Raw genomic sequence first — 27,712 nt, 5'->3', positions numbered from 1 at the left:
TCACAGTGTAAATCTGTTCTTTTATTTAATAAGAGTGAAATAAATCATTGGATCAAGCGTACTTTGCAGGGGCCTCTTACTCTCCTGTGGGATGTGTCATAAAGTGGTTTTTCCTCTTCTTTCTCTGTTTTCTGCTTTGGCTAAGTTTATTCACCTTAACTATTGTCAGTTTATTGACTGAAGATGCCAGGGACACTGGAGTGGGTGACAGAAAACTCCCCTGAGTCTCAGGACCCTCAGAGTTTTTTCTCTCAGGAATAGCAGATGGAATTTACAGACTGTACATATGTTTCATTGTTCTTAAAAGGTAATGGTGATTTAGTTGTCTCTGCCCCTCCCTAGTTAGTCTGCATATGCAAATGGGGTCCAGTTATCAGGACCACTTTGTAAATAGTCATTTCTTTTCCAGCTCATTTGCCATTTCAGCGTTATCATACACCAATTCTAGTATTTCTGATCTGTTGTTACATCTGTCTGATGTTGTGTATTTCTGTACTTGTTCCACAATATTTTTAATAACCTCAAATATATTTAAATTTAAGACTAATTCGTCTAGTATCATCTTTTTAGGATGTCTGAAGGCTTAGAAATCATACTGCTAATATTTCCAGTATCTCATTCAAGTCAAAATAGGAAATGGACAGACACTTGTGTCCCTTTGATAGTAATCATGCCCCGCAGTCACGACTTGAAAGCACTGGTGTTTTCTTTACTGTTTTTAATGGGAACCGCTTTTGTGCCAGGTCCCCTGTGCTGGGAAGAGCGGGAGAAAGCGTGTGACTGAGGAGGTAGCAGGAGCCCAAGGAAACCTCAGGCGGCTGCCTGTGTCTCACCCACACTCCTGCGCTCAGTCATTCTGTAGAAAGAAGTAACTTCTTTTTCTGTCTTTCCCCTTTTTATTGTCTAGATTTCTGGCAAGTTTACAGAGATTGAATGTCACCATTACACGGGCCAAGTACAGCCTCTTCATCCTTGGACATTTGAGGACCCTGATGGTAGGTAATTCTTGGCGACCAGAGAGCTCACAAGTGTGCTCATTGTTACTGATACTGGGCCGAGGTTTGGTTTTTATTTTCCATCAACATGGAAGTGGTTTCGGGGATCCACTAAATAATAAGCCTCTTCCCCCAGTTGTGTGTCCTCCAGCAACTTCTTCCTGGAGCTTTTATACAGGGAAACCTCTCACCTTGTGTCAGCCCCGGGCCCAAGTGTCCCCCGTGTGCTCTCAAGGTGACCTTTAAAAGAATTTGTGTGCATCCTGGATTGTGCAGATGATGTGTAAGTCCACACGGGTAAAGTGCTCGAACAGTGCCTGGCACTGTGTGAACACTAGTAACTATGCTGCTGTTGGCCCGGCCTCACGCCCCAGCGAGGGAGTGTGCGGGAGTGTGCGTGATTGTCTCTGTTTCGGCACTCAGAGCAGTGCTGTGCCTGTCACTCGGAAGCGAGTGGCGTCAGAGCTCCTGTCAGGACAGATGCTCCTCCAGAAGACATGGCCAGGGTCCCTCTTCGTTAGACAGTGGTCCAGCTTAATGTGGTGTTACTACAACTACGTAAAGCATGTATTTGCTACTTGTCTCATTTAGGCAGTAGCTTGCAGTTTTTCTCATTTCTCTACCTAACAACGTCATGGGTTATCTTAGGAGAGGAGTCAGGCTTGGTAGACCTTTCCCTTTGGTCTTAGTACCACCAGGGGGCGTCCAAGTGCAGTCTTCCTCTTTCAGCTCTCAGGAGGTCTGTGGTCTTCAGTTTTGTTTGTGTGCCCCTTGGGAGGAATTTTAAAAGCTGTGTACCCCCAATTTTTAAGTTTAAGTATTGCTGAAGACTTTGTTTCTAATGTATTATAAATACTGACCTTTAAAATAGAGCTTTTATTTTTATTTTGAGTTTTTAGAAGGAATAAAATTTTATGTATCTCGAAGTTACATACTAGGAGAATGTAAGTATAAAGGTAATTAGCTTATTCAGGATTGTTTCTACAACTGGTCAGGATAGGTATTTTTTTTCTCCCTCAGCTTTTTAAGGGAGAGTTAGTCTTCATATGCAAATGGAGTCGTTATCAGGACCACTTTGTAAATACTGACATTCAGTATTGTTTTGTATTAGTTTCAGGTGTACAGCGTAGTGGTTAGATAGACATTTATGTAATTTACGAAGTTCTCGCCCTGACTAGTCTAGTACCCACCTGGCACCATACATACTAATTACAGTATTATTGACTATATTCCCTATGCTTTACTTTACATCCCCATGACGGTTTTGTAACTACCAGTTTGTACTTCTTAATCCCTTTTGTCATCCTGCCCCCAGCCCCCCCCCCCAATCTGGCAATCATCACTTTGTTCCCTCCATCTGTGAGTCTGTTTCTGTTTTGTTTGTTCATTTACTTTGTTCTTTAGATTCCACATATAATTGAGATTGTATGGTATTTGTCTTTCTCTGTCTGACTTGTTTCACTTAGCATTATACTCTCTATGAGTCCATCCATGTTGTCGCAGATGGTAAGATTTCATTCTTTTTTATGGCCAAGTAATATTCCATTGTACATGTACCACTTCTTTATCCAGTCGTCTATTGATGGACACTTAGGTTGCTTCCACATCTTGGCTGTTGTAAATAATGCTGCAATGAACATAGGGGTGCATGTATCTTTTTGAATTAGTGCTTTGGATTTCCTTGGATTAATATCCAGGAGTGGAATTGCTGGGTCATGAGGTAGTTCTATTTTTAATTTTTGGGGGAACCTCCATACTGTTTTCCATAGTGACTGCACCAATTTACAATCTCACCAACAGTGCGCTGGGGTTCCCTTTTCTCCACAGCCTGCCATCACTTGTTGTTTGTTGATTTATTGGTGATGGCCATTCTGACAGGTGTGAAGTGACATCTCATTGTGGTTTTAATTTGCATTTTTCTGGTGATTAGTGAAGTTGAGGATTTTTTCATATATCTGTTGGCAATCGGTCTTCTTTGGAGAAATGTGTATTCAGGTCCTCTGCCCATTTTTAAATTGGATTGTTAGTTTTTTGGGTGTTAAGTTGCATGAGTTCTTTATAGATTTTGGATATTAACCCCTTACTGGATGTGTCATTGGTGAATATCTTCTCCTATTCAGTAGGCTGTCTTTCCATTTTGTTGGTTTCCTTTGCTGTGAAAAAACTTCTTAGCTTGATGTAGTTCAATTTTTTTTATTTTTCCCTTGCCCAAGGAGATAGATCAGAAAAAAATGTTACTAAGAGTAGTGTCAGAGAGTTTACTGCCTGTGTTTTCTTGTAGGGCTTTTTTGGTTTCAGGTTTTACATTTAAGTCTTGAATCCATAAAATAAAGCTTTTAAAAATAAATTATTACATCACTCTTAAATGCATCCAATGGAATAGAGATCACTGTTATTCTTTCTGTTCTTTGAAATCAAACTTCCATTCGTACTTGAGGATAAAATTCAGTGGGGTAATATATTTTTATAATTGAAAGCCTTCCTGTTAACCTCACTATTATGCTTCTCTGCTACAAAAATTTATGTATAAATTGAAAGTTCTAAATGTTTTTCATAACGAATTGGGGAGATTGTGTGAGGGGAACCTCTCAGAACTTTTTTTGCAACTTCCTGTCAATCTATAGTTACCTCAAAATAAAAGGTTTTTTTTAAAAAGTTAGTTTTCCTGTGACCATAAGGATCTGAGTATTAAAAAATGATTTCTATTACAATTATTATTTTTATACAGTTGAATTTTGATAATGTTTAAACCTGGAAAGTAGAATATTAGAGCCGTGTTTCTCAGAGGCACCCTGATTACAGGAGTCCTTGTGGGCGCCCCGATTTTTACTGCTCTCTTCATTTGGCTCCCAGTTTTGACATGCTCTGACAGTGCCCCTGTGGTCAGATTTGAGATGGACGAGAGTCCTTGTGACTGAAGGATGAAGAAAAGGGTCAAGAAAGCCCCAGGAGGGCACAGGAAGCTGAGTTTGGAAGTTGAGAATTGATTTCCGTTCGCCGTTCTGCATCCTCCTTAGAAAGTCTTTGTGAGTCCCCAGGCCACAATGACACAAATTTGAAAACCACAGGCCTGTAGTTGTGACACTCTCTTCACTCTAGGAACCCAGGCTCCAAAAAGAGACAGAAAGAATAGAATAGAAAACTCCCGATTTATCATTTGGGCTTTCACACTTACTTTTGTTGTCCTTGGGGTTTTTTGGGGGGCGGGGGTTTCTTTAGTTCAGTTTCCCTTAGGAAATGGAATTAATGGTTAAGGCATTTGGTTTCCTCTGAGAAACCAAGACTCACAGCGCTTTCAAAGCTGTTTGTGTGTGATCTCAGGATTGGGTTCAATACCAAGTTCAGGTGCAGTGGATGTGGCAGAAATGGCAGCAGGGCCGTCTGCTTCCCTTCTGTGTTTCAGCCTCAGGATAGGAATCTCTCGAGCTTTCCTGAGGGAGGTGGAGATCCAGGCCGTGCAGCTGGGGCTGCTTCCGTGGGCCTGGCTGGTGTGTGCCAGTCACTGCACTTTATTTACGTGGCTTCCTTTAAGCCTCACAAAAACCCCGTGAAGTCACCATAGCTTGTCAAATTCAAGAAGCCATTAATTATAATGTGCATCATCATTTTATATACTACTGTTAAACAGTGACATGACACTTTATTTTCACCTAGAATTTTTGTTTTATATTTATTGAAAGAACTCTTTTAGGCTTGTTTAGACAGATTCCATCCTGTCACTTGCGTTCATACATAAAAGAAAATACAGATAAAACGAATAGGTTAAGATACTGCTAAAAGTATTCCAATTTCAGTATCTAGCACTGCTGAATTATTGCCCAGTTCAAGGGCACGTGTCCCTGTTCATACATGTACGTCCCCTGTGCAGGCAGAAGGGTTGGTGCCCCAGCATGGTCTGTCTCCTGGATTTTCTTCCAACCCCTGCCTCCATTCGCCAAGCCTTAATGCTAGTACTTCTCTTGTCTCATCAGAAGATGTCTGGGGACAGGTTTTCAGGCAAGAGCCGGGATGCATTTTTTTTTAATGGTTTATTGGCTAAAAGTCAGGGGCGTATAGTGTAGTTGCCTGGCTGTGAAATCCCCAGGATTAAGGTCACGAACTGCTTCCCAGCCAAGAGCCACCCCACATTCAGAGATGGGAAGATGGGAAGCCGGTGTGCATTCAGAATCAATTAAATGAAACTTTACTATTTTATGGATGAGGAACCAGGCTCAGAACGGTCAGGTGACTTGGTCACACAGCAAGGAGGTGCTCGTGGGCGGCCTCCCCCCACCTCACCCACCCTGGGGGATGGCAGCCCAGCGCGGGGGCCGTCCTCTTCCTTCTCTTTCCTTTGATGTGTGTCTTACTTTTTCTCTCTCCCTCATGCTCATTCTTTTTTCTTTCTAAAGCGTCCCAGGTTCTGAAGGTTATAAAGAAGCAATTTATTGTTGAGGAAACTAGGAAAGGGAAGAGAGGAGAGGTGTGTGCAGTTGGGTTGGTGTCTTTTCCTCAGAAGTGCTGTCTGTACCTTCAGCTCCTCTAGAAAAGACAGAACGCGGCACTGTATCTGGAGTCGTATTTCAGTGGATTAAGGTGATTTAGCCCTTTGACATTTGGGAGGCCGCTGGGAATTTGAGGAAAGAAAGCTATGAACCTTTTTTTGGAACAGTCACATGCACTTAAAAGTTAGGCCTTTCTGAAGCCAAGCCTTCCTGTTCCAGAAGGTTAGACTTCCAAGAGACAGGCAAGACTCTAGAAGAGCGACACTCAGGGAACGTTCTGGGATGACGGAGCTGTTGTGGTCTGTGCTGCCCAGGACACTCACCTCCGGTTACCTGTGGCTGAGCAGTGTGGTGTGGCTGGTGCAACTGAATTGTTAACTCTGTTTCATTGTTATTAATTGGAATGTAAGGAGTGACACGAGGTTGCATCAGCGGCTTCCATACAGCTCCGGGACCCACGGCTGCTGCGGAGGCTGGCCCTGAGCCTCGAAGCCCCAGCCAAGTGCCTCCGGGAGCCACAGCCCTCGAGCCCCCAGTGTCCCGCAGCACCACTGCCCTCGGGAGAGCTGGGCTTCCCCGTGAGCCCCCAGGCTCTGGGCAGCCTCGTGGAGCCGCCCCCTGCCCCAGGGAGCAGCCACAGGCCTCCCGGGCCGTGTGAACCTCCAGCTGTTAGCACGGAGGCCGCCACAGACCCAAGAAAATGTGACCAGGCAGGGGAGCTCAGCCACCGAAGAGACACTAGGGCTCTCAGTGAGGGGGACCGGGAGCAGTGGAGCCAGCCCCCCAAGAGGAACTCGGGCTGGGACAGCGAGGCCCCGGCCGAGGAGGACAGCAGTAGTTCAAAGAAAAGAAAGCTTTTGTAGGTGACGTGGCCTGTCAGCCACAAGCATTGTGCAAATGAAGCTGACCGGCTACTAGCACTGTCCAGATAAGATGATTTTCTTCTTAAAGGAGTTTGTGTGCTGCTGGGAAACATGGGAAATGTGTCCAAATCCCTGGGCCTGTTGGTCGTCTTAAGTATTTTTTTCCCCTTAAATCAGTTGCAAAAACTCAGGGGCATAACGGCCTGGAGAGCCAGACAAATGCTGTGGCTCTCTCGTTCTCCTGTGGCAGATCAGACCCAAGTGAATGTTTAAAAGTTGGAGTGTGTATTTGTATAGCACATAACAAAATCCTTTTCAAATTTAATCTGGTAAACTGCTATTCTTTCCCCTCCTTAAAATATTAATCACTTTCACCAGAACAAACTTTATATTTAAAAAGACAAAACTAGGAGGAAGACAGGTCCTTCCAGCCATTGTTACGGCGAGACAGATCTCTGACAGCCCAGTCACCGGGCGGCTCAGACGTCTCTATTTCCATTTAAGAAAACAACGGAGTGTCCTGGGGAGTAGGAAGCAGTTAGGTTTAGGTCAAGTTCTGCAGGTCTGTTAGACAAGGCACCTTGGCGACGGCTAGCGTGTCCGTCTACCTGTTCTCTAGCGTGTCGCTCTCTAGCTATACTTCTCCCTCTTAAAACAGGGGCTGTGAAATGAAGGAGTAGCCCTTGAATTCTCACTCATGCCCCCAGCAAGCTGGGAGCTTCCTGCAACTGGCGGGTGACTGAGCAGCCCAGCGGTTGCCCCTGCTGGCTGTGTACGAACCACCTCGGTTTGCTTGTGCAAGCTGCCCCCTGGCAGGGGGACCCAGCTCATCCATTAGTTCTAGGTAGAGCCTGGTCAGTGCCACGTTAACACCTTCCCAAGGGATTCTGGTCACCAGGCAGCTTGGGAACCAGGAGGGCAGGCGGACGTAGGATTATAGGCAGGAAAGAAACACCTTTGGAAAAGAGAAGGGCGAGCGCTTAGAGCTCAGCACCTGGGAGAGAGCCGACAGGTCCCTGTGATCTGGAAACCATCTTACCTGATGGGAACAGTGCTGTTCTCGAGGGGCCTGTGCTTGTGTGAAGGGAGCACGACCGTGCTGAGCGCGGCTTTCAGATGTGGACAAGGGGGGCGCTGCCATCGCAGAGTCCAGTTCTCCAGACGCGCGCACAGTGTATGCCAGGGGTGATGGGTGTGCACGCACGCGAGGGGCAGTTGGCAGAACCAGCTCTGTGGTGAAGGCTGTGCAGCCCAGCCCACGAGCTCCCCCGAAGCTGAACATGCGCCATTTGAAATTTCCTTTGTCCTTCGCTTTTTGAGCAAAAAGGGCTTGTGTTAGTCAGAAACCCTAATGGAAGTGGATGAGGAAGAGCTCGTGAAAACAGTGTCTGGTGGCCAAGTGTTTAAACATCCTACTTCTTCAGTGCCCACGTCCCTCTCACTGACGCTGAGGGAACACGTGTGTCACTCCTGTTGGTGGGTGGAGACTTGGTCCTTGGCCACGTTATCTGAGGAAGTACAGGGGTCAAGGTCCCACAAGCTTCCTGCATGTGCCTCGGGCAGGAAAGCTCATTCATTGTTACTTTCAGTTTTCTTTCCTGCTCCCTCGGTAAAATGCTCAGTTTAGCAGATACTTGGAGTGGTGACAGTGTAGTCTAAAAACTCTTAAGTCTGTGAAGGAGGCGTGACAAAAGCAGTGGAGTCAGGCCTTCCTCCCACTCTGCTCATACAGCACCCGCGCAGTCCTGTTGCCAGTTAAGTTCCATGCCCGTTCTCACTGGTTCTGCTCACCTGGTCTGATTATGCAAGAATTAGGAGCCCTGCATAGCCCTTGCTCAGGCGCAGGCCTGTCCCCACAGCCTCTCCCATAGAATTCAGGCATATCTGACCTTGCATTTGAAACTGTTGTTCCGGTTGGTAAAAGTATTTACATAAAGCATTGCATACATAAATGTGGCATTTCTTGACGTGGCTGTCATAGCAGTGTCGTTGATTGGTAGTTAATCCTGCTGCAAGGTGACAAATGGCAGTTGGCTTCATCCGTGCCGTGGCATTGGAGAAAAGTGCCCTGTCTTCTTTGAATATTAGTTCTTCCAACACAAATATATTCTACTTATTTTTGCTTCTTTGTATATGATTTGCCTTGGATTTATTGTGTACGGTTTATTTAGCTGTTTTCATGTATAATCAGGAGCACATTAGATACATACATGTGAACATTCTGCAAATGTTTTGTAACAAAAATAACTAAACTATTTTCTAAAATTAATCGTGTACATTGATAATTTTTTGCTGTAGCTTGACTCTTTCTATGCTCTGAATAATTCATAGCTGGGATTTGGCAAACAGTAGGTCTATTGTCTTTGTTAAAACCTAAATTTTAAGAAAAAATGGCAGAACTACAAAGTGGAAACAAACCTGACATGGGTTCGGAGTCCTGTTATTAAACCTAAGGTGCAGTATACTTACCAGGTTACCCATTTTGTCAGCCATTTGATTTGTTTTGGGGGTTTGCTTTTATCGGGCTTACTATCCAGCCCCCACCCCACCTCTCCTTGCTTCCCAGCTCTTTGGAATCTTATCTATAAGGTAAATCAGGTGCTTTGTTGCCAACCATGGTGGTGTTAGATGGTGGAATTTGGTCCAACAGAAATACATGTTCACCATTAGGCTGCAACTGGGGAGGGCTGACGGAGAAGGGACAAGTGAATGGTGACGCATGAAAGGAGCCCCCAGGGGCAGAGTGTAGATGTCCCGGCCGGGCTAACTGCTGATGGATACACATGTGGAAGGTGACTAGAAGCAGTGCCTCCAGGGTGGCGTGCACCTTTGCCATGCTGGCATGTTCGCAGGCCTCAGGTGAGCGGGCAGACAGCACCGAACGCTTGCTCTTTCCGGACACAAATGTCCCGGGAGGGTAAAAGGACGTGTCCGGGAGTTAGGTGCCTGATAAATCCGCCGGTGACCTGAGGAGAGATGCGTGTTCTGCAACGGCCGTTTCCTCTGTGGGATTCACTGCTGCTGCCACTGTAGCAATGGTTTTTTAAGTCCCTGCTGACCTACTCAACACATGCAGCCACCACCCCCTCCTGGGTTTCACCATTCATTGTTTGCAGAATAAATAATTCAAGGAGCAAACTAAAATTTAGCTTCAGTGTAAGAATTGACAGCGTCGTGCAGCACCATAGAGACAGTCTGTGCACAGGGCACAGCTCCATCACTCTTCAAGGACCTGAGTTACTGTCGCTGTCCTGTGCAGAAGGCACTTGCCAAGTCACATGGCATAAAGTGCCCACAAATGGGGTGTTCACAGCCGTGGGAGGTGGTCCCCTGTGCGTGCTGGCGTTCGTCACAATACCTGGTGTGAACCTGCTGGCCTCTGGACTCCCATCCACGGTGTCTTGAGTTCTCCCCCGAAGCCCATGATGTACAGACGGGCACTGTCACCATTGTATAGATGTTAGAAGACAGGGACGTATCGCTGACGTGACTTGCCCTGGTGATGAAGCTAAGAACTAGGAAAGGCGCAGTTCTCGTGACCCAGCGCCCCTGCTTAGAACCACTACACTAGGTGCCAGCGAGAGCCACGCAGCCACAGAAATGGGACAAGGGAGGGAGCTGGTATTAACCGGAAAGGAAGCAGGTCCACCTTAGCTCCGCCTTTGCTGTTGGCCATGGACAGTTCACAACCCCTATTGGCCGCACTTTCTTTTCCTGAAAACCCTATTTGGGGTTTGAATTCTCTTCTGATTCCACCAATAAATTCTAAAATTCCAGGCCCCAATCCCTGAGGTTCTGGAGAGGAAGAGGCTACAAGTCTTAACCTGTTCCGGCTGCTACAACAGAAGACCAGAGACGGCAGCTTATAAATGGCAAGTCCTATCTCTCAGTTCTGGAGGCTGGAGTCCCAGATCAGGGCCCATGCAGACTCAGCGTCTGCTAACAGACGTCTCCTGTGTGCTCACATGGCAGAAGGGGCGAGGGAGCTCTCGGGGGCCTCTTGTACGAGGGCACTGACCCCGTTCATGGGGCTACACCCTCATCACCTCTCGAAGGCCCCAAATAACATCACCTTGGGGGGTAGGATTTCAACATACCAAACGGTCGGGGGACACACAGAAACATCCAGTCCCATTGCAGTTTGTAAGTTGTCACCTTGGGTAGGCTGCCTTCCCAGAGTTCCCTTGTGTTTTCTTCAGGATGGGCCACAAGAGAGACTGAGACTTGGAGGCCAGAAACGAAAGCAGCAGCCCCATTGTTCACAGGCTCTGCAGGTTGGGCCAGAGGCACCAGGTACTTAGAGCTGACGCCGGTTGTCACTTCCCTGCTGCTTGTTGGCGTGGGGCTGCAGCCAGGCCCGCAGCAGGGGCCTCCTTCCCATCTCATTCTGCAGCTTCTCCCATGCCCTGGCCAAGTGGATGTTTGGCTTCACGGCAGGTCACCCACATCTGCAAAGGTGCAGGCAGGCTGGCATGGTTCCAGCCACCCCACAGGGTCCAGCTTGTCCCTGCTCTCCCTCTTTACATCCATCTTCCTTCCCCAACTGCCTGCCGACTTCAAGCTCCAACATGAGACGTGACGATGACAGACTACCGGCGTTTAACCAACTCCACTGCCCGAAACCAATATATTTATTGTTTGCAGTGGTTCTGTTTCATTGACCGAACTCTCACGGACATGGGGTACACTGGTCCCTCCTAGTAGTCTCATACTCACGTAGTCCCCTCCTACAGTGAACAGGGCCGACATGTGACCATGTGGGTAGCGTGGAGGTGATGGCGTGAGTGACTGCGGAGGCCAGATGTGCTCTCTCGGATCATTTGCTCTGAGGAAGCCAGCTGCCACGCTGGAGGACACTCAGGAATCTCTGTGGGGAGAGGTCCGTGTAAGGAGAGATCCATATGGGGCGGCCTGAGGCCCCCGCCAACAGCCAGCCAGCACCAGCATGGGCAGTGCGTGCGCCATCTTGGAAGTGGCCCTCCGGCCCCAGTCCAGCCTTCAGATGCTGCAGCCCCGGCCGACACCTTGACTGGAACTGTGAGACCAAGGCAGAACCACTGAGCTAAGCTGCACTGCAATTCCTGGCACAGAACCCGCATGAGCAAATGATGGGGCCCAAGACCACCCGGTCAGTGCAGGTGGTTGTACAGGTGCCACGCTGGGCACGTAAGTGGACGTTCTAGCCTGAGAGTCAGAGGAGGCTGAGAGCGTAGGGAGGAGCAGAAGTTGGCATTTCAGACAAAACCTGGAAGCTCTGATGAAGAAAGAGCTCAGCTAAGTCTGAGAACCCACTAGTGGGGGTAGAAATGAGGCCGAGGCCAGTGGCTGAGGAAGGCAGATCCTGCAGCGCCTTTGAGGCTCGACAGAAATGGAGTCTTGTCCTAAAGACAGTAGGGAGCCCCTGAAAGTGCCAACAAGAGAGAGAAGAGGTTGAGACTCCAAGCAAAAGTCATAATGAGCACTGAAAGCCCAGCGACAAGTGTAGTTGACCAATATATGCCGGGGGATGTGAGAAGTGGCCAGTGGGCCCCCCTGCCCAGGGTCTCCGGTGTTTCTGAGCTCCTCCAGCGCTGCTCAGAGGCCCTGCTGCCTGCGTATCGGGTTGGCGCAGAATCACCCAAACACACAGCCGGACAGGAGCCTGCAGATTGCGGTTGCGCCTGCATTGCCCCGTCTTGGTGGCGTAGGTCATGAAAGGTTTTATTTCCAGTTACTTGGGTTCTATAATAATAACTAGATGATGACAAGCGACAGATAGTGCAAAAACTCGTGTTCCCAGGTCTTCGCTCTTCAACCCTACGTTTGAGTCCTCTGCTCTGTAGCAGAGTTCTGCTTAAGAGGAAAAAAAAGAACAGGGCAGGGGCAGCCAGTAACTAAATTGGTTAGAGCTCTGTGCTCTTAATAACAAGGTTGCCAGTTCGATTCCCACATGGGCCACTGTGAGCTGTGCCCTCCAAAACTACCGTGTTACCCCGAAAATAAGCCCCAGTTAAGATTGTCAGCCAGACAGACGCATTTAGTAGGTTATGACGATGTTCCAGAAGAAGATGACATGACTGTATTTGAATAAATGTAGATTGTTGTACATGAAAAAAATAAGACGTCCCCTGAAAATGAGCCCTAATGCGTGTTTTGGAGCAAAAATTAATATAAGACCCGGTCTTATTTGGGGGGAAATACAGTAGATTGAAACAACTACTTGACTTGGAGCTGAGGGGTCCTGGAAAAACACAAATAAATAAAAGTTTAAAAAAAAAAAGTTTCATTTAAAAAAAAAAAGAACAGGGCTACTTTCCCTCCACTGCCACCATCACTGTTCAGACCACAGGAACATCTCATCCTGTTTCCTCTGGCTGGGGGATGGGTTTCCTCTGAGGATTTTGGGGACCCCAGGCTGCTGTCAGCTCGTAGTGCAGCCCCCTGATTGCATCAGGCCTTGGGGCTTCAAGGAGAAAAGAAAACCAGCCGAATAAGCAGGGATTCTCCCACCAGCCCCAGGCCCCGGCTCACAGGGGCCTCTTCCTGGTCCCCCCTGGGGTCCATTACCAAACACCCCTGGGCACAGCAGTTACCGGCAGATTCTGACATAGTTGATGCTGTGTTTTCCTCGTCACTTGGGGACAGACCCCTGGCGCTTCCTGCTCTGCCATTTGCCAGGATATCACTTCTTCCTTTTAAAATTGCATTTATACGTGAAATCTATTTAATTTTCTTTTGAAACCCTTCAAATGTCTGACCTCTTCTCGTCTTTAAGCTGCTCTAGGCAATCTCATAAATTAAACTTGTAAACATGTTGAGTCCCAAGTTCTTGTAAAAATCCCATTCAATGAAATAAACTTTCTAGTTGAATTCTAAACCGAGTTATTCAGTAGGTTTTAAATTGAAACAACAAAACTAATCTTAATATGCCACATCCTCTTAAAAGGTGTTAAAAACACCTTAACTATCAAATGCTCTTTAACAAATATAATTTGATATAAAAGCATGAGTGCTTTACATGGTTTTAACTTACCACATCATCTCAAGCTTAATTTTCAACCTTCCCAAAGTTAGAAAGTAGCCACTAGGGGAAGATCTGCTCTTCCCTAGTGAATGAAGGTACAGTTAGCAGCCCAAGCAGTTTGTGACCCGAGGACTGTGTGCCCACAGTGATCCTCAGGTCCCTGGAGGGCACGGACCCAACTCGTAAACTTCCAGTGAAATAAGTCATATCTATCAGAATGTACAGGATGGAAGGCTAACCATGAAATCAACACCAGTGCACTCGCCACCCGGCATGAGAAATGGGACTTCACTAGCGCCTGGCTGGAAAGGCCAGTCGTGCCTCTTGCTGACACTCCGCCCTCACCCTCCCACCTGGTAGTTGTAACCACCACCCTGAATTCTGTAGAGAGTAAGGATACTGTACCCACTTGGCAGGGGCGTTGTTTTTTTTTTGGCCATGGGGGGATGTCATGCGGGGTCTCAGCTCCCACTCCCCGCATAAGAACACAGGACATGGTGAGGCCAAAAAGGAACACCCACAGAGCCATAGATAGGGGAGTCATACCACTATAGTCTCGCTGGCGGCTGGGATGGAGACGCAGGAAGCAGGAGCCACATGATCAGCAATCCACCGGCCGCTTCTCTGCCAACCAACAACCAACCAGCCAACACCTTGCTAACTGCAGTCCGCCGTGCCAACCAATCCACACTTGCCACCCACCATCCACTGCAAGCGTAACCACGGCAATTGCATTAGTGGCCAATGGCTCACTGGTTACAGCTGACGGCCAACTAGCCGCAGCTGATAGCCATCCGATCACAGTTGATAGCCATTTATTACCCAAGCCAGCACCTTGGGTAATAAATGGTGAGGCCGGGAGCCTGGAAACTGCACTCCTGGCTCTGTCCCCACAGGGGAGATGCAGGAAATGGATAATAACAGCTGACATTATTGACACTATGTGCCAAGCACTGTTCTGGGCATTACCTGTTTTAACATGTTTAATCCTTACAATAGCCTCTGATGTTTTAACTATTTTTAACACCCCCATTTCATAGTCAAGGAGACTGAGGCCCCGAGAGATTGAGTAACTTGCCCAAGGTCATCCGGGTGATGGAGGGACAGCTTCAAACCCAGGTGGTCGGACTTCAGAGTCTGTGGCCTTAACCACCAGCCTTTCTGCCTTTGGACCCACCTTCCCCTTCAGGGCAGAAATGTTCGCTCTTGGTCAGCTGTGACATGTGCAGTGCAGGACAGACCCAGGCCTTCGGCATCAGCTTCAGGGCACACCTCCTGGAGCTCCCAAGACTCCAGGCTCCATTCCAGCTCCTGGCTGGGTCCCAAGGGCCACCTGCTCAGTCAGCAAAGGAGGAGTCCTCTGGCCAGAAGGCAGCTGCCACTGACATGCACCCACCTGGCCTTCCAGCCTCGGGCCCACGCTTGCAGGACAGCAACTTCTTCTGTGTCACCAGGATCACTGGCATGGTGACTCTGGGGGCCTGACCAGACCCTGTCACGCCGAGGGGTGCATGGGCGAGGCAGTGGCAACTGTGCCAGGAGCTGGAGTCCTGTTGCCAGCAGACCCCAGGCTCTGGATGGGAAAGAGGACAATAGGAGGGGCAGAAAGTGAAGGGATGGGGTGTTGCATTTCTTTTTTATCTTAAAAGACCTCCTTTGATATTCAGGACGTATTGTTAAATGTCATAAAGCAGGCCAAAGAAGGGTGTATATAAGACAAGGGGTCATTATTAAAAATCAATCAGATAGAGAGAAAAGGGGGCAGCTGTGCAGCTCAATGTTATAAGCTTGGGATTTGCATCTGGACTCTACTTCTTCCTGGCTGTGTGACCTTGGGCAACTTGCCCACCCTCTCTGTGCTGGATGTCATTGCTTCTTTGTGTCCTTCCTCTGGTTGGGGAAAGACAGTCCACCTCCCTTGATGGAGTAGGAAATGCTGGACACGGGAGTGTGGGCACATGGTGGGTGTCCAGGCGGAGTTACCAGCTGGAGGCAGGCCTGGGGACGAGGGCAGTGCCCGAGGCAGCATCTGGGCCCACAGGCACAGCAGCAAGGGCTCTCCGGCCACTGTGGCAAGATACTGGGCACTGCTCTGGCTTCAAGAGCCCTCCCCATGCATCTAGGTCCTCTGACGTATGTTTGGGGTCCTGAAAGCTTCCCAATAACCTCCTTTTCTGCTTACATCACCTAGCATTGCCTTTGCAGCCGTGCCTAAGCTCTGACCGGGAACTTGTTGGGTCCTCAGTGTTCTCAGCTGTGCAGTAGCGAGTTCTTAGCAACACGAATGGAGTCACTCCCACCTCCCTGCCAGCATCCTTGAAACAAAGACGTCAAACCTCAGCACAGAGCTTAGCACAGGGTTTAACAAATGCTGAGGAGATTGTCTGCGTGTGGGCTTGTTTTATGGAAAAGTACTAGAAGTGTAAATCAGAAAATATTAACAGTTATTAGCTCTGGATGGAGGATGGTGGGTGATTTTAATTTAAAAATTACCATCATTCCGTTTTTTCTAACTTCCCTACTGTCGTGATTTGTGTCTTAAAAAGGGAAAATTAGCAAGTAAAGCTTTTCTTCCCTGGGCCTTTTGCCTACACTCATCTGGCCCAAAGTTTTCTGGGACGTGCTTTGGGTCCCTGGATGGATGACTGGGGGAGACTGGCCCGGAGGGAAGTGTGGGGCCCAGGGAAGGGGTGCAGGCATGGGTGAGCCCCCTCCCATCTTTGCCTGCTCCAGCCTGGCCTGCTGAGAGATGGCCACAGCTGCTCCCCTGGTGCCCATAAATGCCTCATCACTAACGCATGGCACAGGCACAGGAACTACCGACACAGCAGTCCTGTGTTAGCGGGGACAGGTGGAGGCAGAGGCAGAAGCTGCCCAGAGGGGTGGATGGGTGGGGGGCATTTCCCCTGCCAGCAAAGCCTTTCGGATGAAGCCTGGCTCCCCAGGGCTCCTTGCTGCAGTGGGGAGGGGGGAGAAGGGAGGAGAAGCAGCAGTGGGGAGGGGAGAGGGGGAAGGGGACGGGGGTAGAAGCAGCTGCGGCCCAGCCCTGAGTGGATGCCTCCTGCCTGGAGCCCATGATCTGGTTAAATTCTGGGCTCTGGAGTCAACTCCTGCCCCTGCTTCTCAGCAAATGTGACTTCGAGCAAGTTCTGTCCACACTCTTAATCTCCACTTCCCCTCTGTAGAGTATGGCCATCCCTTCGGCTGAGGTCAGTGGTTCTCAGCCTGGGGCAAGTTTGCCCCCAGTTTGCAATGCCTGGGGGCACTTTGGGTTGTCACAACGGGGAAGGAAGGAGGTGCTCCTGGCACCTAGTGGCTCAAGGCCAGGGGTGCTGCTCAACCTCCTACAATGCACACCACAGGCCCCTCCCCCAAGAATTGTCCAGCCCTAAATGCCGATGGCACCAAGGCTGAGAAACGTGCCCGCGAGTGAAGGTGAAGGTGAAGTGTAACCAGGCATCCACAGCAGCTGCGGACAGCGGCTGTGTTATCCAAGCTGTGAAATGGGCGCCTTCTCTTCTTCACCTCTCAAAACTGGAAGTCAAAGCAGGCTCTGGGGACAAGAATACACCGTCTAAGAAGCTGGGCGATGACTTTGGGCTCCGCTAACCTTGTTTTCTCCTTTTCCCCACTGCCTGGAAGGTGTCAGATTTTTCCAAATGGCCACTGGCAACTTTCCCTCCAGCCTCCGGCAGAGGTCAGGGCTGAGCCTCGTCCTCAGGGACGGGCTGCCACTCTGATATATGACCTGCTCCACCTCCCCGGCCCTGGCGGCGCAAAGACAAGTCCCCGGGAAGCTGACACAGCGCTAGTCTGGCTGAGAGAGGTCTGGGAGGACAGAGCAGAGCGCCCAGAGGCCCTTCTCCCCCCAGACTCTTCTGGAGTCTTCTGGGGACACACCCAGAGTGACCCAAAGGGGTGTGTGTGTGTGTGTGTGTGTGTGCAGAAGCTGTTGGGGTCTGGCCCAGAGCCCCTCTGTAGGAGTCCCCCACCCCACTGCTCTGTTGGCCTGTTAACAGCTCACAGCCACTCACCTTCTCTACTGGGGGGTTTCCACTGCGGCCCCCACACCAGCACGAAGCCAACAACTAGTAGCCACCTCAAGATGTGATTGATGCTCCAGGGCACTGCGGGGGCGGGGGGAGCAGACCCCCTCCCCCTCCCATCCTACTTCCCTCAACAAATCCTGCACCCCATCCCTAAGTTCTGCATCTGTGGAGGGACGAGGCCCCAAGCCTGTGTGTGTGTGTGTGTGTGTGCGCCACGCACACAAATTATTGTGTTTCCCTTATGTAGTAATACCGTAATGATTAGGAGGAAGGCGATTGTTGTTTACAAGTTGCAGCCGGCATAGGTGGTTACCTCAAAGTAGATGTTGGTCAGCTGCCCCTCTGGACTCATTTACAGGTGGAGGGTAGAGGCAGCTCTGTTCTGGAAACAGTGGCTGGAAACGGCCAGGCCCTGACTCCCTGGCCCAATGCTGCTGAAAGCCATCGTCTTTGCAGTGGGCAGTGGCTGGAGGGGCCTATAATTTAGGAATTGGTAAGCCTGCATGTAACAGAAAATCCAAATTCCAGTGTTTTGCACATCAAGCTTTATTTTTTCTCACACATTAAGAAGTGCGAGGCCAGCCCAGTGGCTCAGGTGGTTGGAGCGCAGGCTCTCAGTTCCAAGGTTGCCGGTTTGACTGCTCGATTCCTGCAAGGGATGGTGGGCTCCGGCCCCTGCAACTAAGATTGAACATGGCACCTTGAGCTGAGCTGCCACTGAGCTCCCGGATGGCTCAGTTGGTTGGAGTGTGGGCTCTCAACCACAAGGTTGCCAGTTTGACTCCCGCAAGGGATGCTGGGCTGTGCCCCCTGCAACTAAGACTGAAAGGACAACAACTTGACTTGGAAAAAAGTCCTGGAACTACACACCGTTCCCCAATAAAGTCCTGTTCCCCATCCCCAAATTTAAATAAATAAGTAAATAAATAAATAAATAAATAAATAAATAAATAAATAAAAGAAATTCTAACACATCAATTAAAAAAAAGAAGAAGTGTGGAGGTCAGCAATCTGGTCCCTGGCTCTGCCAGTTCCTCAGAAAAGCAGCATCTACCTTCTTGGCTCTACCATCCTTTCTCCCTACAGCCCTGTTTACTCAGCACTGGGGATGGGGGAGACTTGAGAGACAAAAGCCAGGGCCCAAAACTTGGCCAACCGAGGCTTGGTTGGGAGTTGGGGTAGGGGAGATTTCTAGGGAACTTTCTGGAAGCCCCACCCATCACTCCTGCTTACATCTCATTGGCCAGAACTGTGTCACATGGCCACTCCTACACACAAGCACAAGGAGCCCCAGAGACGTTTTTAGTTCAGCGGGGCTGAGTGGGGTTCTGTCAGTAAGGAAGTGATAAAGCCACAGGGACCTGGGAGCTGACCCTGCAACCTGGCTTTGGGGATGGGAGCTGGGGTTGTTTGGCCTTGAGATGCAGCTAGTCAGTCATATTTAATGTGAGTTGTAGCTCCCCTTCCTTTGCTGTATTGTAATCTCATCCTCAAGGTCAAGTTTTGTTAAACTCAGTCTTAGCATTGCCTTGGGGACTTGAGGGAGTGTGGCAGGTCTAAATTTCCCAGCCTGGAACGAGTGGCAGTTGCTGGCAGAGCAGGTGTCAAAGGGTGACCACAGGTGGGGGCTACAGGAGCAACGAGGAACCAGAACCAGATCTGTGGCCCTGGGTGTCTTTGAGGCTTTGAGGAAGTACATACGTACGTAGGGAGGGAAACCCGGAGCACAACCCCCAAGGGCTGGACAGACCCAGGGTACCCTCCCTAGCCAAGGGCCTCAGCTGATGGGCCCCATTCTTCAGAGCGTCCTCTCACAACTCCCACGCTGTCCCTGCGTCGCCTTGGCCATACCTCCTTGGGACTCTCTGGCCAGCAGGGGCCTCTGGAAAGAGGCAGCGGCCGCAGACACTGGGCCTGAGGCCTGGAGTCTGGCAGGTCTGAGACCACACAGCCCCTCTGATTTAGAAACCGGGGCCTGGAAGTCACGCTCCAGCAGAACGCAGGCCAGTCCTATCCCTCGGACTTCTCAGCAGCTATATTAGTGTCCACCGAGTGCTTTCAAATTTGAGGACAGCTGAGGAAAAGTGCAATAAACTCTGTTTTTGTTTGTTTGTTTGTTTTGGGAAAGGAGGGCGACAGGCTCCCAAGTTTGGGGAGCATGTGGGTCACTGGCATGGCCACACCTGGACGAGTGGTGAGAGAGCCTGGGGGATGGTAGTCTGAAAGTGAAATAGTTTCTTTAAGGTGATATTGGGGCGCCTCTTTAAATCCCAAATGAACACAGAAAGAAAACAGGCCCTGGAGGCAGCAGTGAGCAGATGTTTTACTCCGTCGGATTATACACCATCAAGCACCCCGTGGTGACCAGCGTCCCAGTCGTGTCCCTTCTTACAGGGGATGGTTAATACAAACAAAAATAGTTCTCTACAAAACAAAGTTTCCAGCCCTCCCAACCCTCCTTCCTAACTCCCTCCCCCAGACGGTGAGTTCCTTGGTCACCAGCCTCTGGAGGGGCCTGAGGTCTGGTGGGTTGCAAAATAAAACTGAGAAAGAATATAAAAGAGAATCAAGTCAGCGACTAGAGTTGTAGGCAACTGGAGTTCCGAGTCCGCTGGCTGATGGTAAGCCAGGGATAGGCGCAGGGGTCTGCAACAGTGAGTGAGTGTGTGTGTGTGTGTGTGTGTGTGTGTGTGTGTGTGTGTGTGTGTGTGTGTGAAACTGGGGGTGTTGGGTGAGCAGCGTTTCTCCCCACCCGGTCTCACCGCCAGCAAAAAATAAAAAAAAATAGGAAAAGGACGAAGGATAATAGAAAAACTAAGACCAAAAATCGCAGGCCGCTGGGGCCCAGGCCCCACAGCGCCCCCTGCTGTAGAGCCAGGGCTGGGCAGGTGCCACGGAGCGGGGCGGGAGGAGGGCAGAGGATTCTGCTGAGTAGCACCTGGGAGCAGCTCCTGCTGCACCCTTCTCGCCGCCCCGCCTCGGAGGCCGGCCCCCGGGTCCCCGGAGCCTCGGGCCCCTGGGCGCAGGGCGCAGGGCGCGCGGACCCGCTCTCACCGGCCGCGGGTCCTCCGGCAGGGCTCAGCAGCCTAGGCAGGCGGCCAGCCCCAGCAGCAGCAGGCAGCCGAGCAGGGTGGCGGGGTGCGGCGCGGCCCCCGGCGCGCGGTCGCAGTCCAGGCTGCCGTCGTCGTCGGCGGAGTCGCAGCGGGGTTGCTCGCAGTGCACGCCGGTGTAGCCGCGCGGGCAGGCGCAGCGCTGGTTCTGCAAGCAGGTGCCGCCGTTCTGGCAGAGAAGCTGGTCGTCGTCGCACACGTTGGCTGCGGGGCGGAGGGGCAGTTAGCTCGGGTGGTGGCCCGGTCCACCCCCCACGTTGGAGCTTCTGCGACTGGGATGTGCGAACCCCTGGGGGCGCGGCCTGGACTAGGGGGCTGTTGAAGGCTCAGGGAGCACTTGCTGCAAAACGACCCTGCGTGGAGGGTAACAATGGCTGGGCGAGACCTGGCCCCTGCCTCTCTCCCACCACTGTTCCTGGCTCTCCCCGCTCCGGGCACTGGCCTTGGTGCGGAGCTTCGGCCGCGCCTGCTCTTTTGCCTCCAGAGCTTTGCACATGCTGTTCCATGTGCCTGGAGTGCTCTTCCAACCTCTTCCTTATTCTAACGCGGGTCTCTGCCAGGCCATCATTTCCACGGACAACCTCATTCCCTCCATCCTGCAGCCAACTCCAACCAAACCCCAGCTCCACTTTGCCTCCAACTCCTTTCCCAGTCCGGCCTCTCGTGGTTCCCACCTGACACTGACTCTCCTCAGTCGCATCAAGGCCACCCCACCCACCTGGCCTCGTCCACGGTCCCCAGACCCACCTTTGGCAGCATGAACCCTGCCAACCCGCCTGCCCCGCGCCCCGTCTCAGCCCCGCCCCCAAAGCACCAGGCCCCGCCCACTCACGGTAGCAGCCCTGGCGCCAGTAGTGTGTGGGGAGGCAGTCGTCGCACTTGGGCCCCGCCGCACCCTCCCGGCACTCGCAGAAACCGGTCTCGTTGCACCGATCGTGCACGGAGCCGATCTGGTTGCAGTTACATTCTGGACGGATAAGTGCACGGCGTGCGGTCAGGGAGACATGTAGGCGCTGTCTGCAGGGACCCCACCTCTCCTGACCCCATATCCTTCCTAGCCGGGTCTCCAAGTGATGCTCCCCACACCGTGTCCGTGAGAGCGCGCGGCTGGACGGCGACCGGAGCCGCTGGGGTGTCCAAATCTCAAGGAAAGACCGACTCCGTTCCCCGGCATTCATTACCCCCTGCCCCTTTCTGGCCCTGGTGCTGTGTGGCCTAGGCCAGCCCCTTTTCCTCTCTGGGTCTGTCTCTGCATCTGTGACTGGAGCAGGCGCCGATCCCTCCCAACTCCAAAGAGCTATGACTGACAGGTGGGAGCAGCCTCAGAGGAAGCCATGGGGCCTCTGTCCTGGGGGCTATGGTGGGTGTGTGTGTGTGGGGGGGGTCGTGTAGTCTGCACCTGTAGTTCCTGTCTAGGGTGGGTGGAGGCGCAGCCCCAGAGGCCCCCAGGCTCCCCCTGCCGCTCCCAGTTGGTTTCCTGGGCAAAGCTCTGTGAGAGGTTGCAAACGTCCCCAGTCTGGGAGTCCTTGAAGAAGCCCAGTGCTGGGCCTGGGGGTGGAGGCAGAGGCTGAGGGAGGAGGGGCGCCTCTAATCGGATCCAGAGGCCCAGGCTTGTCCCTGCAGCTGGCTATGTAACATCGGCAGCACAATTCTGTTTGGATCACTTTAGAGTTGATGGAATTATCTGAAGGCTGCTGCTGTAATTCAGGCTGACAGCTCCAGGTTGTGGGCAGTTTCTCCTCTGTGCAGCCAGAGCTGGCCTGGTGGGTGGGGATGGGCAATGGGGTCCCTTGGGGGTTGGGCACCAGGGCCTAAACCTGGCCTCTACTGGAGACAGGGGGAGGGGTGGTGAGCAGCCTTTCCAGGCTGGTGGGTGTTGGTTGGGGGCCATGGCCTTGGCCTTTTGGGATGGCCTGTCCCCGCCCAGGCCCAGGGTCCCTACAGATTTCCTTCTCTACCTCGAAGCCAGTCCTGGAGCAGAGTTACGTCTCTATCTCGAGGTGCCCACTGCAGGTAGAGGGCAGCTTTATCAGCTGGGCTCTGCTTATAAAGCATTTGAAGAATCTCATTTGAAGAATTTTGTGACTTCAGCCACAAAAAATGGTTGAAAACCTTTGATTTGATCCACCTCCTGATTTTACAGACGGGGAAATTGAGGCCCAGAGAGGGGAAGGGAATTGCCCAAACGCATACAGCAAGGCAAGCCTGAGAACCAGCCTTTGACTCTAACTAGTGGGTCTGAAATTCCACTGCCCAAGGGGAGAACCGCATGGGGAGCTAATTGATAGAGCAGATTCTGGAAGCTTTTGTCTTTAGAGAGGCCAGCTGGAGTGGGCCCTGGAATGGGAATTTCCCAGCCTCCCCAAGGCATTCCGACGCTTGGGTCTTCAGAGCCACCGCACACTGCCTCACTGTCCATGCACCCTGCACCCCATCCAGCACATCCCCGCGGCCGTGCCAGCCCCGCCGTGCCCAGCTCACCGATGCACACGTTCTCATCGTCCAGCTCGGCAGAGCCATTGCGGTAGAAGCCCAGACGGCAGTGCTGGCAGTGCTGGCCTCGCGTGTTGTGCTTGCAGCTGACGCAGGTCACCACATTGAGGAAGTCGATGTAGCTGCAGCGATTGGAGTGGCCATAGCACTCGCAGTCTGGGCCGGCCGAGCGTGAGAAACACCACAGGTCAGTGAGCAAAGGGAGACTGTGCCTTCCTGCTGCCCCCTCCCCTGTGCGTTCGGGAAAATAGGCACAGGGAGAGGAAGGACCGGCCCCAGGACACGCAGGGGTGCAGGATCTGGCATGGGAAAGTGACCTGGGCCTCCCAACACTTCTGTACCACTGAGGCAGAGACGGGCCTGGCAGCTTTGGGCCCAGAGGAGAACCAGTATAGGCCCAGCCCACAAATTCCCACCTGGCCCTATGGCCAGGATCCAGGGATGGCCAGTGGGCAGCACCTGCCTAAGGCCTGGCTGGGTGCCAGGGCGAGGGGCTCTTGGAAGGGATGCCGGGGTGACTAGAAATGATTCATGCAGGGAGGATGGGTCATGCCGCCAGACTGTGAGCTCAGGAAGGGCGATGCTTGGGTTCATGGTGTTCACCACTGTGTCCCCAGCCATTCGATGTAGGTACATGCATGAACGCTGGATGGAATGGAAAGGGCCAGAGCTCCCTCCCCATGCTGCTTTGGAAGATGGTTGGAAGGAAAAATGCCACCTGCAGGGCCCTGTCTTAGCAGCCTGAGCTATTCTGCAAATCTGATTGACACCAGAGGGCCTTGTTACTTTGCTTCCCCTTAGGCCTGGCCTGGCTTCTGACTATACCTGGAGGACAGCCATCTCCACAGCATCCTGCTCCAGTCCTATGTCTGCTCCAGGGGCCCAGAAAGCCCTGTGACCACCTGGGGCAAGGCCCTGCCCCAGGGACTGAAAGGGGTGGGGTTGCTAAGGGTCACCTTCCCTGACACCATTTCTTGGTGTCCCTCCTATGGGGCTCAACCCCCTTGAACAAGAAAGCCATTGTGGCTACCCCTGGACAAGGAAGGGTGCCAGCCAGACTCTTTGAAACACCATCTGTGTGTCTCTAAAGGACCCAACCTCCTGTGATCGAAGAGGGAGGAACTGACCGGGGTGTCAGGGGTCAAGGGCATGAGAGACCTTGGAGAAATGAGCCTCTGGGATGTGCCCAGGAGGAGACAGTGGGCATGCCCACACCATGGGCCTCCTGGGCCTGTTCCCTTCACCTTGTCTGTGCAGGGATGAGAGGGTGAGGCGTCCTCCTAGTGTCCCAAGGAGTCAGTGACCCCTGTGTCCCAGATCTTGCTCCAACCAAGATGAGCCCCTGGGCCACGCCTCCCAGGGGAGCTGGGACAGGCTATTTCTGGCAGCTGCTCTGCCTGCCGGGTGCTGCCCACTGTGCCTGACTCACACTGGCTCCCAGGTCCCTTGGGGAGGGAGGGCTGCAGGGGAGAGACTCAGTTTCACCTTGACCCAGCTACTCCAGGAGGCTTTTCTGAGCCTGGTATTGGCCTTCATCCTGGATCGTTCTTTTTCCAGTGGAGGTGGGGGGAGAGGTTTTGGAGAAGGGCTGACCTGGTCCCCAGCCCTTTCTCTTACTTCGGAATTTTTCAATAGGTATCATTTGAAGAGATTTGGGCCTGAGCTGGAAAGGTTTGGAGGCCTTGGGAGCACGGGCAGCAGTGGAGGTGCCCATAGCTTGGAGAGATGAGAAACAAACTCTTCCACAATCGGGGAGGTCTGTCGGAGCTCAGGAAAAGCCCACAAAGGCTCCCAAGGGGCTCTGGCAAGCTCGGGGGCAGCTCTGTCATCTCCTCAGGTTTGAGGTGACACAGCACATCCAGGAACATGCAGGACCAGCCCTGCCGTTGGTCCCCCCGTTGGAGACCATCCACACATCCAGCTGGATTGATCCTCCCAAATCGCTCCCCTGCCTCCAGCACCCCCACCACGCCGGGCGCTTTGCTGGAGCTGGACAATCCTGTGACTGAAAACATTGCTTCTCCTCTTGCCTGCCCTCCCCTCTCCAAACTCCCCTGAGCACTAAATCCAGGGTCTGAACTAGGCATTCAAGACTTTGGCAGTTCCCTTCCTGCCTGAAGCAATCTCCCTGCTGCGGCCAGAGTGTGTCCTTTACTGCCCACGGGCTTCCCACTTGCTGGCGTTGTAGAGCCACGAGCACAGACAGCACCTGCCTTCCACTGCTGTCCAGAACCCGCCCCACATTTGTGGGTGAGCCTGCAGGGTGCCGGGAGCATCACCCCCTCGCTTCCCTCTGGGAGTCTGTGATGCCCCAGCCAGGCCAGGGCAAGGAAGTGATGGCTCCAGCCAGCCTGTCTCCGTCACTGGGGAGGATGCCAGGCTCAGGAACCTCCAGGTGGCTGGGAACTGCAGACCCTCCCTCACCCGTTGTGGTTCTGGCTTCGGAACCTCCTGCCAGCAGAGGGCGCTCAAAGCCCTTCTTGCTGCCCAGAGCTGGTTCTGGAAGGGGGATTGAGGTATGGGAGGGGTGGGGTTGCTGCCTAAACGGGCCATTAGGGCCTAAGGTTCAGGGAACAGGTGAGCTGGGATGGGGACAGTTCCCTTCTTGGAGATTTGGGCAGGTCTCATGTGTGCCTCCTGTGTGTGTCAACCTATGGCTACAAATGAGCCCACTGTGTCAGAGAATGAGGCTCTCAGCTGGGTTTCAGTGCCTTCACCACCTTCCAGCCATCCTTTAACCAATACATCTTCCCTCTGTCAGGTCAGCTGCTCACTGCCATCCACCTCCAAGACCTTGCCCCACTGGTCCTGCCGCCTGGAACGCACTTTCTTCTCCCTTCATCTACCATAGTCACCCCCTGCAGGACGCCCTCCCCCAGTCTCTGAGCTCCATCACTGCCCAGCGTGCCCTGTGAACCCCAGTGGCAGGAGAGAGAGCACTGTTATCAAGGCAGAGTCCACTGGCTCCGAAGCCCTTGGGGGGAATTAAAAGGGGTTGGGTTTGGTGATGTCACACTGGCCCTGAGTAGGTGAGAGGTGGGGGTGAGACAGGTAGAGCTCCAAGTCCCCCCCACTCAGCTCCCTTGGGCCTCCTCCCACCCCCGAACCTCACCAGGTACACCTGCTATCTCCACTAAGAGGGAGGGGTCTGTGGGTCTAAGGAGCTTCCCCCTCCCCCATACCTTCTGCACTGGAGGACACCTGACGCCAGGAGGGGCTCCCCCTGAGGGGGGCCGCTGTACATGGTCTGATCCACTCTTAGGGGAAAGAAGAGAAGAAACTAAGTCATGCAAGGGGGTGGGGCTGGGACCTACTGAGGCATCACTCCCCACAGGCCCCTTATCGGAAGCAGCACTGTAAGAAGGGGCTCTGTCTACACTGGCCAAATGGAACTGGGTCAAAATCTACTGGAGAGGCAGCGTCTACACTACTGCAGCTTGTGGAGGGCACACGTGGACTTGAAGCCAGATGGGAGAGGGGCCCCCTTGCCTGCGGATCTGCGTGCTTCGGGCAGTCCTTGCTTCAGGAGGACACTGATTTTGGAACTCTTCTACCCTCCCCTCTCCTACTCTATTCCCACTGAATCGAGCCCCAAATCTGGGTCCAGACCTCTCTGTGCTGAAGTCTCTGGCTAACGGCTGTAAAGGGGGGGGGGTGTTCTGGCCAAGACATCAAACGTGTCTAGAAGGGTCCTCGAAGGCTTCATGTCCAAACCAATGCAGGGACGGGGCGCCCTCCAACGTCTGGCCTGCGTCCCTGGCCACCACCATTCTCACCTGCCCGACCGCTGGTTTGGGCCCATTTTCACCAGAGACTCCAATGCGAGTCAACCTCCAAATGCCACAGCACAGTCTCCAAGACCAACTGAACACACAGCTGGGGAGGCAGCAGGCTGGCAAAGATAGGGCATCGCTCTGCACCGAATTTCAAAGGACAAACCCAGAGGGACAGGAGAAAGTAATTCTTCCCGCTTCTAAAGGGATTACACACGATGCTGGTTGGTGGGGAAAGAAAATCTACCTGCTGAAAAAGTGTGGGAGACTTTCTGGCTGGGAACCTTTGGACATCAAATTGACATCACCATGGTGTTCAATGATGAGAGGCTGCCAGGCCCAAATTGGCAAGGGCTTAATTAGAGCTGCACTAAAACTCGCCCGAAGGCTTTTGGCTCTGGAGCCTTCCTCCCACCGCCCTCTGCAGGGGACAGGATTAGTGGTCTTGAGCAGCTTTTCCCACCCAGCAGCCCCTGCCCTTCAGACAGCTTGACACTGGCAGGAGGGAGAAACATCTGGGCCAGGGCTTCACAGGCCCAGCTGGATTCTGGCCAAGGCACCTAAAGCACCTGGGGGGAGTGCCTGGAAAGACTCAGGACCTTTCTGGGTTCTGGGATCTGGGGGCAGGGAACACTCCCGCCGGGCTCTGCAGGGACATGCTCAGGTGTGCGGGAAGAACGTTCTCACGGCAGCCTGTGTCCTGTGCCAAGACCAGATGGAGGCCCCGTCTGTTCCTTCGGAATCAGGGAACTGTGCAAGCCAGGTCTTAAAGACGGCAGCACCTCACAACCCCCCGAGGCCTCAGGGAGGTAGCACTGGGCGGCTGAGTGGGCAGGTAGCATCTGCAGTCAGTGAGCCCTGAGTTCCAGTCCTGCTCTGGCGATCCTGTTACCTTGAGCAGCGGCTCCTTCCGTTTCTTCCTTCATTGAAGTGTAATTTACA

At 52.3% G+C, this 27,712-nt stretch overlaps 2 protein-coding genes across 3 annotated transcripts in view; one reads left to right on the top strand and one right to left on the bottom strand.

Annotated features, from left to right (window-relative positions):
• The window catches only part of SETX (senataxin), a 58,646-nt gene extending 50,035 nt beyond the window's left edge, over positions 1–8,611 (top strand). Inside the window, exons 25-26 of the mRNA XM_074331549.1 lie at positions 908–1,238; positions 5,926–8,611. Coding sequence (XP_074187650.1) covers positions 908–1,238; positions 5,926–6,342 — 748 coding nt within the window. The 3' untranslated portion in view covers positions 6,343–8,611. The remainder of the gene's footprint in view (positions 1–907; positions 1,239–5,925) is intronic.
• An 11,086-nt stretch (positions 8,612–19,697) lies between these two features.
• The window catches only part of NTNG2 (netrin G2), a 66,731-nt gene continuing 58,716 nt past the window's right edge, over positions 19,698–27,712 (bottom strand). For both annotated transcript variants that reach the window (XM_074331237.1, XM_074331238.1), the window contains 3 exons: positions 22,986–23,153; positions 21,337–21,471; positions 19,698–20,708 (listed from right to left, as the gene is read on the bottom strand). In XM_074331237.1, the coding sequence (XP_074187338.1) occupies positions 20,473–20,708; positions 21,337–21,471; positions 22,986–23,153 (539 nt within the window). In that variant the 3' untranslated portion in view covers positions 19,698–20,472. The remainder of the gene's footprint in view (positions 20,709–21,336; positions 21,472–22,985; positions 23,154–27,712) is intronic.

Source organism: Rhinolophus sinicus, linkage group LG04, assembly GCF_036562045.2.
Source record: "Rhinolophus sinicus isolate RSC01 linkage group LG04, ASM3656204v1, whole genome shotgun sequence".
NCBI classification, from domain to species: Eukaryota; Metazoa; Chordata; class Mammalia; order Chiroptera; family Rhinolophidae; genus Rhinolophus; species Rhinolophus sinicus.
Note: the sequence above shows the minus strand (reverse complement) of the source record. Positions and strands in the feature narration are given on the sequence as shown.